At 40.6% G+C, this 19,899-nt stretch overlaps 1 protein-coding gene across 1 annotated transcript in view; it reads left to right on the forward strand.

Annotated features, from left to right (window-relative positions):
* The window catches only part of LOC105493945 (diacylglycerol kinase kappa), a 107,061-nt gene that overhangs the window by 35,973 nt on the left and 51,189 nt on the right, over nt 1-19,899 (forward strand). The window contains exons 2-4 of the mRNA XM_011761990.3: nt 11,459-11,569; nt 13,290-13,370; nt 15,308-15,412. Of these exons, the coding sequence (XP_011760292.2) occupies nt 11,459-11,569; nt 13,290-13,370; nt 15,308-15,412 (297 nt within the window). The remainder of the gene's footprint in view (nt 1-11,458; nt 11,570-13,289; nt 13,371-15,307; nt 15,413-19,899) is intronic.

Below are 19,899 nucleotides of genomic sequence, written 5' to 3' on the forward strand. Positions count from 1 at the left end.
GTATTATTCAGGCCGTCAGATAGCTGTCTACATGGGTCCAGTTTGGTAATAAAACAATCTCTCCAGCTCAGGAGTAAACATGTGCTTCCCAAGTACATGTGATTAGGTGATGTGGGCTCACCATCCCCGCTTCTAAGAGGCATTTAAAGCCATGATAGGAAAGAGATGGGTACTTTTAAAAACCAGAGCACAGAAATCACCAAAATTGAGTTTCTCTGCTTTGCTGTTCTGAGTGAGTTGTAACCAAATAAGCTACATACAGGCATGCATAACAATGTCTAACATAACAATTGTTATGCACTGCATAACAATGTCTCAGTCAATGATGGACCTCATATACTATGGTGGTCCCATAATATTATAATATTGTATATTTACTGTACCTTTTCTATGTTTACATACACAAATACCATTGTGTTACAATTGCCTACAGTACAGTAACATGCTGTACAGGTTTGTAGCCTAGGAGCAATAGTCTACGCCATATAGCCTAGTTGTGTAGTAGGCTATACCATCTAGGCTTGCGTAAGCATACTCTGATGTTTGCACAGTGATGAAATGGCCTAATGACGCATTTCTCAGAACATATCTCTGTCTTTAAGTGAGGCATGTCTCTATTTGCATATTTACAAGCTTCCTTTTTGGCCTTAGGTTGCAAGCACTTTTAAATACCTCTGGGGGCTGAAGTCTCCAGATTTAGAAGCTCCCAAGCATGGTCCAGCATATTGTTACAAAGTTGTATATATGCAAAATTTGGGATTATGACATTTCAGGTACCTCTCTAAAGGACTGTGTTTTTTTTTTTCCTCCCTATTGTGAAATCGTTTGCAGTACATAGTCCCCTTCAAGAAATTCAGCTAAACTAGTGGGAAATCTGCGGATATCACTGGTCCATGACTTTTCCTGCTGGGTGAAATAGTGGCCCCTGGGGGAAAAAAGAAGTGAACTGAAGTGATCCCCAAGTTAGATCTGACACCCAAGTCAGATCATGATAACTGTCATCATGTAGTTATTTGATATGGGAGTAGGGTGGGGAGAGACAGTAAAGTAAAAGAGATCGGGGTTCGAACCCCAGTTCTGCTATTCATTGTGACTTAGAACTAGACACTTAACCTCTCTAAGCCCCAACTTCTTCACTTCCCTCACAGGACTGTTGCTGTGGGCATTAAATAAGATAATGCATGTAAAGCAAGGGCAAATAGCAGGCATTTGTCAGCCAGAAGCAGCTCTCTTCCTTTGGAGAAGGAGGGTTGAAGAGAAACTTAGAGAAGAAATTGCTATTCCTGCTGCTTCTAATGAGGGCCATCACCAGAGTCACAACAGGAGCCACTGCTCTCATAGTAGATGGTTAGGATCAACAGGGCATGTTGCTTGGTGTTGGGAGCCCAGGGTTAGTTAGAAGCAGTGAGGGAAGTGTCCCTGAGAGAATAAACATCCACAGAATGTTAGAAGAACCATAGTCTCTGGTAACTTATGGTCAGGTAAAAGAATGGAAAAGAAGGCAATTGGAAGCAGGCATTGCACTGTCACTTTTTATAAGATGGTGGCACCAGATAAGCTAATTGATGTCCTGACCTCTGTGATCTTGCTTAGGTTGAGGACTAGGGTCCAAGATACCCTGGTATCTTTTGGGGGTAAATTCGTGTGACCAAAAACCTTCTTTTCTAGGCAAGCAGCAACTACTGCTGTAGCCATAGGGGTCTCCCACGAAGCTTCCACTTATACTATTCCTTTCACTGGATTTCCTGTTTCTAGGTTTTTGGCTCCCCAGTGGTCAGAAACAATCCTCTTTCCCCTACTCAGAATCTTGAGTCTTCCCTGGATTTGTGGAGCAAAGGCAACCCTCTGCAGGAAGGTTTATCATAAGCCACTTTTCTCCTCAAACTCCTAAAGCTCTTACCCAGCCCTTCCTTTTGATCCTACTCTTAGAGTCAAGCCATCTTCCTGCTGGTTTCCTCACATGCCATTCCATGCCATTCCCCTAGCCCTGTAACTGTGCACATATTCCAGAAGGCATTCCCAATACAGAGAAAACTCAACGGCTGCAGTTACAGGGCACCTTCACTCACCTTAGGGAGGTCGGTGAGGAGTCCCAACACAACTGAAATACGGTGGCCTGAGGCCCAATGCTCTACCACTAATTTGCTCTTTGACTTGAGTAAGCACAGCCCCTCTTGGAGCATTATTTTCATAATCTCTAACAGGGCGGGGAGATCTAAGATTACTTGTTACTAAGGTCAAGATTGGCTCAGAAAGTTAAAAGGCCAGTTTTGTGGCATGAGCACAGATTTTGAACTAACATAGATCAGAGCTTGTATCTCCATCCTACCAACTTAACGGTGGCCCCTCTTCGCAGTGAAATAGCTTGTTCAAGGCTGCACAGCTAGTAGGCAGCAAAGCCAGCATGCAAACCTATAAGCAGTTCTGGGAGGGCTCAGCAAAGCTCTTCCTCCTTCCTGGATGCAGCTAGTCCCAGGTCAATTACCAAGAGCCAGGTTACTGCTTTCAGAACTTTGTCAGCCTGGGCTCAGATTGCTCACCTCCTCCCCATACCCCAAACAATCAGTGATCCTTACCCTCCCTAGGAATTCCAGTAATAGAAAAGAAGAAGGGGGAAGGGGCAGAGAGATTTGAGAAGACACAGGCTTAAAGGCTAAACTTCCATTTATATTGTTCCTTTCACTGGGTTTCCTGTTTCTATGTTTTTGGCTCCCCCAAAACTTATCGGTGTTTAGGCTTTATGGTCCCAGTGGACCAGTTTTAAAGTCATCAACCCTTGATATTTATTTTATCAATGTACTCAGACCAGTGCAAAATGACATGTATATACAGAGTTTCTGCAGTGTCATTTGTAATAAAATAAGATTTGAAAGCACTGTCTTTCAATAGGGAACTGTTTAAATAAATCAAATTACATTCATTTAGTAGAATGCTATGCAATTGTAGAAAGAAAGGAAACCACTTAATATGTATCAATATCTAAAAGGGTTCATTGTATATTAAGTGTAGAAAGCAAGAAACAAAACATTGCACATAGAATACTATTATTTACAGGAAGAAAAAAGAATATATGTGTATATATGTTTGTTCACGTGTGTAAAATACCTTTATAGTGATATGCAAGGAACTGGTTAAAGTTTTTGCCTATTCATAAAAATAAATATGTATAGCAGCTCAACTTTCTTTTATTTCACTGATAGAGAGCAGGGACATAGATGTTCATCTATAGCTCTTCCTTAGCACGGGAAGCAGTGGGAGGAGATTTGCAGATATAGTCCTTGCAGACCTGTGTGGTAGAAAGATCTGGCTTTTCAGTGTTAGGGTGACCACAAGGTCCCAGTTTGCCCAAAAACCTCCTGATTGTAGTGCTGAAACTCCTGGGAAAACCAGGACAGTCGGTCGTCCTATTCCTCATCCTGCTGCTGCAGCCCTTAGCCAGGAGGGAAGATTCCAGTAGTGGCATGAGCGGAGCAGTGGCAGCAGCCCTTGCCTCCACAATCCACAAGGGACAAGGGACTCACAGAGTGGCAGGCACATGCTCTGTAAGGTATCTTCATCTAACAGACAAGGAAATTGAGGCTCAGAGAGGTTAAGTGATTTGCCCAAGGTCACACAGCTAGTAAGTGTTGGAGCCAGTCTGTCTGACTCCTGCCATGTCAACAGGACCCTGGGGAGTGTAAAGCTTTCAGTGGAGCAGTGGATCTGACCTTTCTTAAAGCCTAAAGCACCCGGAGTTGCATTTTAACCAAATCAAACACTGTTGCTTTGAATCAACTTTGGCAAGCCAGTGTTAGGAAACGGCTTTCTTCCCAGCACTCTAACCCAAGCAAAGAGAATAGATGTTCCAGGTCTTTGGACTGAAGGAGTCATAGACAGAAAGCTGGCCTTCTCAGTTGTTCCCAGAATAGTTCAGTTCTCACTTGGGGAGTGTAGCCTACTCATCCCCTAACTTGATCCAGCCTCCTACACAACAGCAACAAGAGAAATTAAAACAGAAGAGCAGCCAACTAATAACAGGTAGTGGTGCGTATCATGATGCTTGTCTACTTTTTGAGTGGGTGGGGGTGGAATTCAACTTGGCTGTATAACAGGGGACCCTTCTGCTAGGAAAAGGTAAAGAATTCTCCAAAGCCTTATGCATCAAAAACGAACCAAGCAGGCTGGACATGGTGGCTCATTTCTGTAATGGGATTACAGAGGTGGGAGGATTGCTTGAGCCCAGGAGTTCAAGACCAGCCTAGGCAACATAGCGAGACTGTCTTTACCAAAAGATGAAAAAATTAGTCAGACATGGCGGTGGGCACCTGTAGTCTTGACTACTCAGGAGGCTGAAGCAAGGGGATTACTTGAGCCAGGAGTTTGAGGTTACAGTGAGTCATGATTGCGCCACTGCACTTCCGCCTGGGTGACAGAACAAGACCCTGTCTCTTAAAAAAAATCCACCAAGCGACAGAAAAACAGATGTAGCAGATAGTAGAAGCTTTAGGGACTTGGGAGAAGCATAGGAAAAGGTCACAGCAGCAGCTGTACTTGCCCTTTCCCAATTAAGCAGCAGGCGGGTGTTAATTATATACAGGAAATTGGGCTGCTTTACAAACTCTGTTGAGATATATTATAGAAGATATTTTATAAATATGGAGTGAGGGAAATGTTTATCCTCATTAATTTATTAATTTACACATGCTGAGTTGTAGAGAGCACCAGAGAGAGATACTACCTGTGCCAGGGTGTGGGAGTTTCTGGGAGCAATGGATTTGGGTATTGGCTTATCAAAGAGGATTCAAAATGAAACTGAAGCAGAGTTTTCCAAAGCTTTAGCCTTCTCTGCAGGGGCTGCCATGGTTTTGACAAAGACCATTTTGTGTGAACACTGTACACAGGACCTGAATTACGTATGCCTTGGAGTCCTACATTCTTGAATTTGAATGAAGCCAATTGATCTCTGTGGTGATTGAATTCAGGACAATAGACTAATTAGCACCATACTCACTCTCACCACAAAACAATCAGCCTTGAGGGTTTAATAGTAGAAACCATAATGTTATTTGGGTTTTAATGTCTAATAGAGCTGGCAGGAAGGATTAGGAAGCCTGCCTGCAGTGTGCTGTGGTTTAAGAAGCATCAAGTGGTAACATGACATTTTAATATGTACAAGGATTCTACAGCCCTTCCTAAATTATTTCTATCTGCAGCATCACAGATACTGCCACAGAAATGTGGCAGCTTGGACCAAGAGGACTACATGTGTGTCCCTTCTTATGAAATAGCTGTGTAGCTTATAAATGTGGCCACCAAGGCAAAACTTCCCATATGGAGTCCCATTCATCATTGCCTTTTGTGATAATATCAGAGATGTTCTTCTGACAAATATTTTAACTCCAAGATGTTGCAAAGTCTCAAAACTGCAAAACAAACATGGGCAATCTTTTTTGAGAGGAAAACTTTCAACTATTTCCTCGGGCAAGCCACTTGAAGATACTAATTTCAGGGTGTCTTTCATAGGACAGAATTGCGTTAGAAAACGCCTTTCACTACCTGCTTCAGAGGGCTGATGAGAAGCAAAAGCACTTTATCAATTACAAAGTGTTGTCGATATGTGAATTCTAATTACTCTTCCAGTCAATCGTGGAGTATCACTTTAAAAAAACTGGAGAACTCCCTTCTCGCCCGCCAACGAATGTTAGGTGTTTAGAAAAACAAGGAATACCATTTGCCACTTTGAGGGAAGCTCATTAAGAGTTCTATTATGGAATAGTCAGAGCTGTTCATAGAATACTTTTTTTTTTTTGAGGGGAGGGGACGGAGTCTTGCTCTGTCGCCCAGGCTGGAGTGCTGTGGTGCGATCTCGGCTCACTGCAAGCTCCGCCTCCCGGGTTTACACCATTCTCCTGCCTCAGCCTCCTGAGTAGCTGGGACTACAGGCACCCGCCATCACGCCCGGCTAATTTTTTTCCATTTTTTGTTTTTAGTAGAGACAGGGTTTCACTGTGTTAGCCAGGATGGTCTCGATCTCCTGACCTCGTGATCTGCCCGCCTCGGCCTCCCAAAGTGCTGGGATTACAGGCATGAGCCACCGCGCCCGGCCTAGAATGCTTTTTAATTCTTAGCAATCTATGATCTTGTCATTCAGGATAAAGTTTGGCAGTGGGATGGGGTGGGGTCTGTGTTCACCCTGTTGTGTACATACTAATTAACCAGGCCCTCCCAGTTTTCTCATCATGGGTAGAGGAAGCACAGAGTCCACTAGCATTTTGTAATTATGGGTACTTGAACAAAGTAAGGGAAACCAAGCCTCAGATTTACTTTCTGGAAGTCAGACGTGATACTGCATAGTTGTGGTGAGGAGGCAATGAGATAATATTATCTGCCAGAGGCCAGGGACCAGGAAGCACTATGCAGATCTTCTTAGGGGATAGGCAAGGTCTCTCCCTTCAACTGCCCCCCTTGGCAGGATGCATTTGCTTGTTACCTTGCTTCTTCCAATTTTTGCCTCAGGACCTTGTTCAGTTTAGTAGCCCCAAGTAGGTAAAGATTGTTTTGCATGCGCATATTTTATCGACTTGGGGCAATCAAACAAGGGATTTTTAGCTTCTACCTGCTCAAACTGGCTTCCTAGGGCTGCCTATTGGTTTTGGGATTTTAACAAAATAAACAATGGTTTATTTAGAAACAGTAATTGGGTGAGTAGGGAAGTTTCCCTGAAGGAGGACAGAATTCAGAAGGGAAAGGACTACAGGCCCTTTATCTTTTCCAAGATCCAGGTTTGAGCATTTGTAGAAGTTCAGAGCTGATGACATAGAGCCTCTGTTTAGAACTTAAGGAGCTCTTCTTGTGCACCCTGAGAAGGGAGGCATTGAAGGGAGAGCCCTTGCCTATCCCCTAAGAAGATTTGCATTCTAACTTAATTAACAAAAACTAGGTTTTAACTTCATTTTATCTTATTCAAAGCAATACAACTTCGTTTGGTTCCTTCCAACAATGCCCTCTTGGGTCTTTTAACTTGGTGAAGAGGTTTATCTCACTAAACAATTTTAGAACCACAGAGCTTACCTACTCCCTAGCCTTGACATTCTGTTCTTGTCATGGTTGACTGTGTCCTCCTGTTTCCAGTTTCCAGATGGTGATTTGGCTTTTGACAGAAACAAAGTAACTTGATAGGCAAAAGAAGGACAGTTTCCACAAGCTACCAACCGTGTTCTGGTGCCAAAGGATTATAAACTTTGTGTTGACAAGCCATAGTATCTATGAGAGTAATTCCAGACTTAATCTAAAATGTGTTCATAATAATAATAATAATAATTTATTATTGGAAAGTAGCTCCACAATCTCATCATCCACTTCAGAAATAAATCTTCCTCATCTCCACTGGTAGACACACATTGAAACTCTCCCCTTCTCATATCCTCAGACCTTAGGTATCAGGTATAAAAGAGATTACTTCATTTGTGCCATCTCTTTTTCCCTTAAAGAACTCAAACAGGCCGGGCGCGGTGGCTCAAGCCTGTAATCCCAGCACTTTGGGAGGCCGAGACGGGCGGATCACGAGGTCAGGAGATCGAGACCATCCTGGCTAACCCGGTGAAACCCCGTCTCTACTAAAAAGTACAAAAAACCAGCCGGGCGAGGTGGCGGGCGCCTGTAGTCCCAGCTACTCGGGAGGCTGAGGCAGGAGAATGGCGTAAACCCGGGAGGCGGAGCTTGTAGTGAGCTGAGATCTGGCCACTGCACTCCAGCCTGGGAGACAGAGCGAGACTCCGTCTCAAAAAAAAAAAAAAAAAAAAAAAAAAAAAAAAAAAAAAAAAAAAAAGAACTCAAACAACCACTCCCGGAAACAGCCAGGGTGTAGACAGAGCTTTTGTTGTATTTTTCAATGAATATTCTACATACTTATGCCCCTGCCATATCACATGGGTATATGTTTATGTTCCTTTAATAATTTTAACATTTTAGTCCCTTTAATTATTTTTTTATTACTATAGCTTTATACTAGGTTTTAAAACCTAAATAGGAGGTAGTTCCCTCTTAATTACTCTTCTTTTTCAGAATTCCCAGTCTGTTTTTGCTTGCTTATTAAAAAAAATTAATAGACCATTTTTAGCAGTTTTAGGTATATAGAAAAATTGAGTGGAAAGTAAAGAATGTACCCATATACCCACCGCCTCCCAGTTTCCCCTGTTACCTGCTTGGGGCTACTAAACTGAACAAGGTCCTGAGACTATTATTATTATTATTATTATTAACATCTTACATTAGTGCAGTGCATTTGTTACACTTGGTGAGCCAATATTGATGTTTTATTCTTAACTAAAATCCATTGTTTACATCAGGGTTCATTCTGGGTGTTGTGCATTCTGTGGGTTTTGACAAATGTATAATGACATGTAGCCACCATGACAGTATCATACAGAGTAGTATCACTGCCCTAAAAATCTCCTGTGCTCCACCTATTCATCTCTTCCCAACTGCCCTTGAGCTTCTGGTAACCACTGAGTTTTTTTCACTGTCCCTATAGTCTTGCCTTTTCCAGAATGTCATGTAGTTGGATTGATACAGTATGTAGCCTTTTTGGATTGACTTCTTTTACTTGGCAATATACATTTAAAGTTCCTCCATGTCTTTCTGTGGCTTTACAGCACATTTATTTTTATTACTGGATAACATTCCATTGTTTGGATTTACCATAGTCTGTTTACCCATTCACCTATTGAAGGACATCTTGGTTGCTTCCAAGTTTTGGCAATTATGGATAAAACTGCTATAAACATTCATGTGCAGGTTTTTGTGTGGACATAATTTTTTAATGCATTTGGGTACATAGCAAAGATTTCAATTGCTAGATCACGTGGTAAAAGTATGTTTGATTTTGTAAGAAACCGCCAAACTGTCTTCCAAACTAGTTGTACCATTTTGCATTCCTACTAGCAATGAAGGAGAGTTCCTGTTGCTCCATATTCTTGCCAGCATTTGGTATCATCACTGTATTGGGGTTTAGCTATTCTAATCCACGTGTAGTGGTATTTAATTGTTGCTTTATGATGTATTAATAATTTTTAAAAGTTATTTTTCTAGTTGTTACTCGGGGGCTTATACATCTTATCAGAATCTATTTCAGATTTGTATTAATTTAGTTATGGAGAGATATAGAAAACTTATTCCTATATAGCTCTATTGTCTATAAGGGTCCCCTGAGTGGTAGAGCTTAATTGGGGTCCCCTGAGTTGAGGGTGGCTACTGGTTTGTTGGGAGTAGGCTCTGAATAACCAAGCAGGATGACTTGCTGAGGAAGGGGATGTGATCTACAGGCAGATAAAATAGGAACTTGAACAAAGATAGCATTTTTCCTTCTTGCTCATAGTATTATCATTAAAGAGCTTATCAAATGCATAAGCTAAAATCTGAGTCCTCTTGGGCTATCATATTCACAAGTTATAAATTGAGAGATTTTAGTTTACTAGCCCACGACTTGCAATGCCTGAAAAATGGTTCTTTAAGGGTAAGTGCTTCTCAGAACAGGCCAAGAGAATGTAGTAGTGTAAATATCTGACAGTCAGAACTGCAAAACTTTAAACTGCAAGTGGAGGGAAGGAGAAAGTAGCCAACCAAAAACTGTAAAATGAGCTTGTACGGGGACATTATATACGACAAAATAAGAAGAGTAAAGGAAGCATTTAATAATTTTAACAGAGCAGAACAAGTTGGGAAAAGGGCAGAGATAATGGGTGTAGATTCAGTTGTACAGAATTGGAGTCGTTAAATTTTGGAATTTAAGTCTTTAGCAGAGAGAAGTGAATAGGACTGCCTAGGTAATACGAAGACTTAGTGTGGAGAAGTATATGGATAGAGGTGAGAGGGTTAGGATACAAAAAACCAAATGCCATTATTGAGAATTGTACTTTAGGCCACCTGGCCAGAGAGAGGAAAGGAACAATATATTCTTAATGCTTACAGCAGTTGTTTTCTCTTGGATGACTCAATTTCAACAATTTAAATATAATTTCTTACTCTCTCTCTCTGCAACCTCCCTCCTTCCCACAAGATCGTATTGTTCTCTTTGTTCTGACTCCTCAGCACCATTCTTTTGCATCCCAAGGGTGTTACGATAACCTTGAAACTCCCATAAGCTATGAAGAGGGTTCAGGTAAATCATGACTGCTTATGAACTGACTTTTCAGTTGAGATACAGAGGCTCTATCCACTAGTACTATCCAATTGTTTAGAAAATTGAAGAGTGTATAAATGTGTGTGTATGAGTACGTGTGTGTGTGTATGTGTGTATGTGTATGTGTGTGTGTATTTGGGAGAACAGGAATGACAAATAATTATTTGGATCAGGATCCTAAACTCAAATTCCTGCTGGAGTCAGGCACCTCATCTGAAGGGGGCAGCTGGTACTCAGTTTCTGCAGATTGTTGCCATGTGAGAATATAAATTCAATGTTACCAGATGTTCTTTTTTTTTTTTTTTTTAAGGAACAGGAAACCTGAATTTTTATATGAAATCTTCTACCTTTTAAATATTACCAACTAATTTAAAACTTTGAAAAACACTAGGTAGGCCAAACAAAACACTTCTCCAGCCACCCAATGGTGAATGCTACTTTAGATGATAGATAGAATTCATGGTAGGGCCTTGATCTGGTGATTTTAAACTCAATCTGGCCCTTCGTCCATTAAGTATGAGTTTGATTCCAGCTTGGCGGGGTTGAGTACTTCTCCCAAATGGCAGTCTTGCATGTTGGTTTGTATCCTGTAACTTAAGTGAGAACTTCCTCAATGATGAAAATAGTAAGTAGACTCTATGCTTGGTTAGGATCAGTCTGTTCAGCAGGTAACTGAAAAATCAGTAGTTAGACTATGGGATGTAACGAAAGTAATCAGAAGGTAGTTTTCTTGTGGTTCCTTTTTATGTGCTTGCTCCTTCATGAGATCATGAGTCTGCTGAAGACAAACCATGGTAAAGACTTTGGATTTGGCTCTAAAAGTGTTGAGAAGCTATTGGAGGCTTGCGAACAAGGAAGGAACACGATCCAACTTAATATTCTAAAAGGAACACTCTTAAAGAGCTGACAGGTGAGCCCTGTCTAGAGCTACAATCAGGAGACTTCCAGAAAATCTGCCTTTACAGCCTTTTCCTCTACCACGTGTTCTTTCCTAGGAATGGTGTTCTTGTGTGTTCATGTTCCTGCCCTCTACTGCAAATAGAGATATTCTTCATGGTTTTTGGGCCATGTAGCCTGATAAACGTGAAGCCTATATCATCCTGAATGAGTAATCCAAGGGTAACCAATGTCTCCTCTGATTGAACAAGCTTCACTGTGTTCTCACCTGGCCTTCAGGCCATTTCTCAGATATGTGACAAGATAGAGCCTTCTAGATGTCTGCTCTTTCCATCTGAGAAAACAAGTGATATGACCTTATGAATTGATCTAATTGCTCAACACCATGCTTCTATCTTTCAGAAAATATTGAAGGAAGGACCTATGCTGAAGAACTGTAACTCCTTCAAGAGATGGAAGCTTAGATATTTTCTGGTTCAAGGACAGAAGCTCTACTTTGCACACCATCCCGCGGTAATGTATAGCATATTGTCAACTAGATTAATGGGTGGGTGCCAGGAAACGTTTGTGCAGGAAGATGGACTAATAAGTAAAGATATGTCAGCAAACATTAGGGTGGAAGTTGAAGCCCTCTACGCTTTTTTTAACTTGCCCTTTTGAGTCAAATGGGGATACTTTTCTCTCCTTTCTCTTTTCTGTATCCCTTTCCTTTCGTATTTTTCCCAGCTAGCTTCTGCACCCAGAACCAACTATAATTTTGGGGATCCAGTGCAAAATGAAAATGTAGTGCCCTTTACTCAAAAAGCAGGGGGAAGTTGTATTAAAGCTACTAACATATAACGCTTTATGTTTATACTAAAATATTAATATAAAGCAAAGACTTGTCATGGTGTTTTTACTTGCTAATGTAATTCTAAGTAAAGAAAAATAAAATTTTAAACAATTAGCATGAATTTCACTATTCATCTGAACACTATACAACACCAGTTTTAAATGCAAATGTAAGAGCATTTAATTCATATAAAGAATCACTAAAATTATACAATTTGTGTTTAGTAGCTCATACAAGTGTATGTATTTTGTTCTCAGCAGTATAAAAAACTGCACAAAACTAGCTCAACTGTTCATATTTTACTTCTCGATACTTGCACATTCCACCAACACTTTTCTAACTGAAAGTACTATGGATTACCTTATCTTTCCATTTCCTTCCATGTCATCATTTTTAGCAGAAATGGTTGGCTAACCCAGGGGTGTAACGAGCAAGGAAGAATACAATAGGGCTTCTTGGTTTTTCATATTTCTTAGAAACCATTGTCTTTTTTCTACGTCTGAAGCAAGTTCTGGTTCCAACAGAAAGTATGACCTCTCAGGGCTGTCAGCTCCCCTACTGCTTACTCAGTCATAGATGTAACACACTTATCTTGTACTTGCTTTGAGTCTTGCTAAACTCCCACTCTTCATGGGTCCACTAGAATTCTATGTTCATGGGCATCACAAATGCAAATGGAGTGACAAGACATGGGGTGGAAATGTATATTGCGCCTATCTACTCTGCTCATATGCATGATCTGTTGTCCCATTGGACTTCACTTACGAAACACATGCACAAAGACAAAATTATGAAGTAATTTTAAGATGACAACAGCAAAGCATTAAACTAAGTGTGGGGTCCTTCTGAACACGGGGCCCTGTGTGACTGCACAGTTTGTATACCGGTGAAACCGGCCTTGCTTGTATCCATGATACTGATTTCCTGCTGCTGGCTAGATGGTATCTACTATGGCCAATTAACAAGGAGACACAGACCTCAAACTGGATGGGACTAGCAACACTGCAAAGGCTGCCACCCAATAAAATAGGAGTTAATCACAATCTGTTTCTCTAGGACTCTAGTTAAACCACATCCCATTATCTTTTCCAGCATAAGCCTTTATGTTTAAATAATTCTGAACTGACCAACTCAAGCCTTCCTATAATTCCACATAAATATCTGTAAAAAGTTTATTTTGATTTCATTTTTTTTTTGTTGCGTGATATATTAACAAAAATCATGTTGCTAAATAAATGTTAGCCCTCAAGCCAAAGAAATGATTGGATCATGACTGCCACAAATGCCTGTCAGCAAGTCTGTGTGTGCGTGTGTGTGTGTGTGTGTGTGTATACCTTTTAATGTCTCTTTGCATCATTAACCAGACGGTTCCTTGTCCCTCTCTCTCTTATATCTTTCCAGTTTGCACACTTTGAAACGATTGATCTGTCTCAAGCCGCTGTGGCAGAAAGCAGCTGTAGAAACCTTTGCCACAGTTTTTGTGTAAGTAAGATTGGGAATGACTGAATGGGCAGGGGTAGGGGCTAGCTGGGAAGATAGCTTTCCATAACCACTTCTTACTTCTTTGAACTTCAGGTTTCCAAAATTTCCTTTGATCCCAAAGTGTTATCATTCATGCAAACATTTTCTAGCAGCCCATTGATAGGGAAGAAAAAAGTGATGGTCTTTTTCCTTATTACCAGTATAAAGCTAAGCTGATTTCAAGGGGAAGGGAGTATGTGACTTATAAAAATCAGTCCTTCCAGTGAAGGTGATTTAGAAGCGTATCACTGGGAGTCTTTCAAGACACTGCTAATATGTTATAGAAAATGGCAGGATAATTGAGTTACATGACATCCTCTCCTCTGATGAAGTAGATAAGAGCCCTAATTCAAAGTGAAATCTACCCCATGTTGAGATTACTGATGAAAGTGCCTCAGAGAAAGCAGAGGATTTTCTAGGGAAGCATCTAGGGCTTGGTGTGACTGAAATGTCACATGGCTTTGGTCATTCAAGTGAATCCAGACCAGAAAACTCACTGAAAAATAGAAAGCTTGGTGGTCCAGGAATTCTCCTACCCACCTCCTTCCAGAACTGTCCTCTCCCAGCCTCAATGGTGGAATATGGAGACTGGAGTTCCTGTTTAGGCAGGTAGGGGATAGTACCGAACAGACTAAAGAGCTGCAGACCCAATATCCTGCTTCCATGGTTGGTTCATGTTCCATCCTCCCTTGAAAGGAGAGTGACTGGGTCTAAGAAGAAGACTTTGCTTTTGTTACTCTCTCATTACATCACCTTGACACAGGGTAAAGCTGAGGGCTGTGTTGACCAATCCCAAAAAGCTGAGCCTTTGGGTGATGAGCCTATAGGCTAATGTTTTTGGTCTCCATTTTACAAAGAAATAAATCATAAGGGCTAGGCTGCCCCTTAACCTAATTAAAGCACAGAAGCAGTGAACATCAGCCCCACTCAAGAATGGGTTTGGACCAAAGGAGTGGCTGTTATCACAATCCCGACTAGCTCTTATTTCCATCTACCACGTAATTTCACTGTGCTACATGCAAAAGAAGAAACAAATTCCTTGTTGGTGTGGTGAGCTCTAGCTTCAAGACTTGGGGAGCTTATAGTAAAGGCAGTAGGGCAATGGAAGCAGTGACTGATGCTGTAGCTATCCATGATCCCTCCTTCCCTCTGGGAAAAGATCAAGTCCTGCTCATGGTCTATGTCTGCTAGACTCTCAGTGTGGCATTCTTATTATTCCTGCCTGGGTTCTTGTGCCAAGCAGGATTAAGAAAGACAACCGTAAAATTCTCTTCAGGTTGTCCCTAACCATAAGAAAGAAAGAAACTGGATTTTTAGACATCTCACTCTCCCACCAAACAGAAACAGGGACACCCTAATGAACCACATACAATTTTACCACTTCAAGTAGACAGAGTAGCAGTAAGCAAGTAGGGTTTTCAGGCAAACTAACTTGAGTAATAGATGGTACGTGGTTTAGTATTTAAAAGAATGAATTCTGAAGCCAAAGAATCTGAATTTCAATTCTGGTTTAGTTTTTTACCTGCTGGGTGACCCTGGGCAAATCATTTAACTCTTTTTGTCTTGGTTTTCTGGGCTATGAAATGGGAAAAATAACAATGCCCATCTCACAGGGTTGTAATGAAGATTGAATGAAATCATATGCATAAAGTGCTTTAGAGTAGTTCCTGGCACATAGTGAGTGGCATTAAAATGTTAATTATTGCTATTAGCATTATTATTATTTTGGATGGGTATCTAAGGAGCTACCAGTGGCTCTGGGAACGTCTGTTTTATATTCAAGAAGTGCCTTATGTTGTGCTTGGTACAACTGTGTAGTTTCTTAGAGAGTTCACAGACTCTGTTTGAAGGCAAAGTTATGGAGTGAGAACCAGCTAATAATGTGACTTTTTGTTTAGGTTATCACACCACAACGAAAAATCACTCTGGCTGCACCCAACCGGAAAGACATGGAAGAATGGATTAACATCATAAAAACCGTCCAACAGGGAGAAATTTATAAGGTAAGGAAACTAGTAGAGAAGCCACACAATTCTTAATAGGTAAATAATTAATTGCATTAGTTAAGCCACCTTTACAGCAGGGAAATAATGAGATGGAAGCCGAGACCACCTGGTTAGGAATTAAAGACAGAAAACCTCTTTAGAATTATTCATAAATAGGAGTAATTCACTTGGACTCAGACCTTTGTAAGTATGTGGTGCAGATACTTTTATACATATCCACTTAATATGTAGATGTAAATGTATGCCCAATGGATGAGTCACTCAAGATGTGTGTGAGCAGCTAATGTAGATGCCCTTAGGTTAGGAAAACAGGAATCAGCAGTCTTAACTTGGGTCTGCTGAATGACAATAGTAACAGCTAAGGCAACTGAGACTCAGAAAGAGGTAGGAACCAGTCCAAGGTGGAATCACTATTCAGTAGTGAAACTAGGATTCCAATGCAGGCTATGTGACTCCAAAGCCTATGTCCTTGACCACTATACTCTTTGCCTTTCTGTTTTCTGTCTACTACAAAAGTAATGCAGAGGGAAGAGCAAGAAGTATCTTCTCCAAAGCTTAGCAGGGTTCTTTTTAACCTGGCAGTACCAAATATCTGGCCACTGCTCCCGGCAGTAACTGGTTCAATCAAACTTCAGGAGATACACTCTGCCTGCCCTTCTATACATCTACCACAGTTAGAATTTATGTAAGTTCCAAGAGGAGAGAGATCTGTGTCAGTTATTTACTTAGAGCAGTCTCTGGCACATAGTAAAGGCACAATAAATATCTTTTGAATGAATAAATGAATCTGCAGGAAATCTTGGAACTAGGATTTGGACAGAGAATGATACATGGTTCATTTTGAAGCAAAATTCTGCTGTAAAAGTCTTAGAGATAAAGGGGAAGGTGAATCCAGATTTTAAAATAACCTAATGTCTTAAATAACTAGCAATGCATAGATGATTGTTCTAGGCAATTTGAATGGAGCAGTATGTGAAGTGGTTTGGATAATGTGGTTTAGAAATAAAACTAATGCCATAGAGAAGAGCCATCCATCCCTACTCCCCAAGTACTTCTCAAGCTTTTGACCACTTAGTCTCATAGCTATACATTCTGCTCCCTATAGCAATGATGGGGAACATGACAAGATGGCTGACTTGAGGCCTCTCCAATATCATTAAGGCCTCCCCCAGTCCCACATTATATATGCTTAAATTGAGAGATCCTTTGCTTAGCATTTGCTGGTGATCTTTATACGATTTAGCACTCAGAATCTTACCTCTTTGTTATTTTCTTCTTCCTTTCCTAATGGAGAAGCACATCCCCTTTTCGCCTCCTGCCCCAACCAATAAGGCCACTACAGTACAACATTAGAGGCAGTCATAAAAAGTTGTGAATTCCATGCTCCTTTCCTATCTTCATCCCTGTGGACCAATATCTTTCCTTCCTGTGACTTAACCTCTATTCAAACTGGAGGGTTTCTCATGAATCTTATAGCATTTTCAGTTTGGCATAAAAGGTCACATAGGATATTTTGAATTTTAATTATTGTTCTAGGAACGCAAAAACTGCTAGAGAAATTCTGATGACTACTAGAGAATTGGTGCACCATCCCTGAATTCATTGAATTAAACACCTAGGTATTGATTACCCACCACAAACTAGAAAGGAAAAAAAAATCCCTGTTTACTCTCTTGGAAGAGTTATATCAGGTTGTAATCACAACCTCTGTGGAGCTTCTCCAGGGACCTAAATCTATTAAGGAATACTTTTAGCTGATAGTGAAACGTCTCAGCACCAGCATCTTAGCAATTTGTCTTACTTGAGGCTTAAATAGTCAAATATGCTTTCTCCCATATGTGCCTTATCTCTAATGGTCCCTTCTATCTTCCGTCACCACCAGTGCCTGACAAATAGGGCAAGGGAAGATTAATCATGGATTTAGTGGTCTATTAAAGTGGTGACAAAGTAATTGGATAATCTATTGGAAACTAGTCAGTACACATTAATAAGCCATCCCATACTAGTTACCCAATTCTGTTTCATAGAGAGTAGGAAAAAAAAAAGATGCAATACTTGCTCCCAGCCTCAATGAGCTTTGTAGGTAATACGGAGACACTATATACACAAAAGAAACAGTTAAAGGACAGTACCCAAGATAAATGACAGTTTTCAGAGATGTTACAAGGCAATGCATGATTGATTGCCAGATGAAGGAAACAGACAATAAAGTGGTATGGGAGTTCAGAGGAGGAAGAGATAAGTATGGGCTGGAGTCCTCTGGCTAGAGTTAACAGAGGAGAGATTTAAGACTGACCTTGAAAGATAGATTGTATTTTATTGGTGGCAGGGAATTAGGGGCAGTGGGAGGTCCTGGGCTATGGAACTGGTATAAGCAAAAGCTGAATAACAGGAAAACAGAACCATTTTGGAATACAGTGAAAGGGAGAATCCATTTCACCAGAAAAGTTTAGGAAATTGTGTCCAAGAAGTATGTCTTGAGAGGAAGATGGGGCCTGACTATGGAGATTTTTCAATGCCTGGATAAAGAGTGGGGAAGATTTGCAATGTATACAAAGTTAAGCTTAAGGATGGATTCAAAAGAGAAGAGAATTGATAAGAGGGATACTTTATAAATACAGGATGGATTAGACAAGGGAAAAACTGAAGGCCAGAAATTCAGAGAAGAGGCTATGATTAATTATGGCGAGACAGTGTCAAGCCCCAAAATGAGGATAGAAAGGGAGGACAAGTGTGGATACTGAGTTAGGGGTGGGGGATAACCTAAATATAAGAAAGAGGCAAATGAAGTAGAAAAGTCACAGACAGATGAAAGGTGTGAGGCTGGGGGATTTAAAGAAAGAATAAAAGGAGAAAGTTAGAAATAAGGAGCTGCTTGGAAGACTAGATTAAAAAGTTTGCTCTTCCTAATGAATTGTCATGGAATCATTGACTGTGGAAACAGAAATAGACCTTAAAAGTTATCTGGACTCCAGATACTAGGTTCTAGAGCATCTGGAGATGTAAGTCATGTGGCCTTTATTTGAACTCTTCCAAAGGTAGGGAACTAAGTTTCTTACCAAAGAGTCCATCTAATGTTCCTAAAGCTCTAAATTTTGGAAATTTTTTTCTGAAACTTTGGCCTAGTTGAAGAAAGAACTTTCTAACATTCACTGTAAGCTGCAGGAATGGCATCAGCTGGCTCTTGAGGTGGAGAACTCCCTATCATTGGAAGTAATACAAACAAACAAACTGAACAACTGCTTGTCAGATGTTGTACAGAAAACTGATTTTTTCAAGTGGGCAAACTAGATGAACTTCAAAATTCCTTTCAACTTGAAAAGCTTATGATTCTGAGATTTCATTTAGCAGATGAGAAAACTGAGCCTCAGAAAGTTTCATTTGCCTTGCCTAAAATCTTAAGTTGATTCTGGCAAAATTAATATCTTAATTCTTTTAATTTTTAATCCAAGTTCTCAGGAGGATATCGTAAATTCTGCCTAATTATCTTCTTTCTGTCCTTTAATTTCCACCCTTTGTGATTATGGGGCAGGAATACTAAGGTAGACAACTGAATTGTATAGCTCAGCAAGTAAATTCAAAGTGGCAAAATGACTAGCTCATGCATAGTGTGTCCATGGCTAGTGGTTTGCTCAAGCTGAGCCCAGTTTGCCCTTGTCCCAACATAAGTATTAATAGCTCCCCTTTCACTATGGAAAGTGGCCCAATGTGGGCAACATGGTCACCCTACCAATGGCCAACCTGGGAGGCCCTAACACTATTCTATAATTCCCCAAACTTTGATAGAACTGAGCAGTTGAGTTCACATTAAAGCACAAACCACTGACTTCGTTTTATCTAAACTCAACCTTTTATCATATAAGCCATCCCCAAAAAGGCTCCTTTATGGAATTATATCTGTAGCCAACTGTGCCTTGTGGAATATTTCACCTGATACTTTTACGTACTTTGCAAACACTTAATATTACTAAATCCTCACATTTGGAAAGTGCTTTAGAGTCAATACGGTTTCATTTAACTAATAGACAAATAATTAATATACATATCTGACTTCTGGATTATACTGAAAGGAATTCAGGAGGTGGGGAAAGTACCCTTAGCTGCCCTACATCAGTGATGTCTTAGTTCAGGCTGCTATAATAAAAATACCATAGACTAGGTGGCTTAAACAACAAACATTTATTTCTCACACTTCTGGAGGCTGTAGAGTCCAAGATCAAGGTGCTGGCAGGTTCAGTGTCTGGTGAGGGGCTGCTTCTTGGTTCATAGATGGGAGTCTTCTCGTTGTATCCTCATATGGCAGAAAAAGGAGCAAGAAAACTCTCTGGGGTCCCTTTTATAAGAGCGCTAATCTCATTCATGAGGGATCCATCACCTCCTATAATGTGTGGGGAGCATGCATTCAGTGCATTGCAATCTGCCCCTGCACACCTCCAAATTAATGGCCTTCTCACATGTAAAATACACTCATTTCACCTATAAAT

The sequence above is a fragment of the Macaca nemestrina genome, chromosome X (assembly GCF_043159975.1).
Source record: "Macaca nemestrina isolate mMacNem1 chromosome X, mMacNem.hap1, whole genome shotgun sequence".
Taxonomy (NCBI): domain Eukaryota; kingdom Metazoa; phylum Chordata; class Mammalia; order Primates; family Cercopithecidae; genus Macaca; species Macaca nemestrina.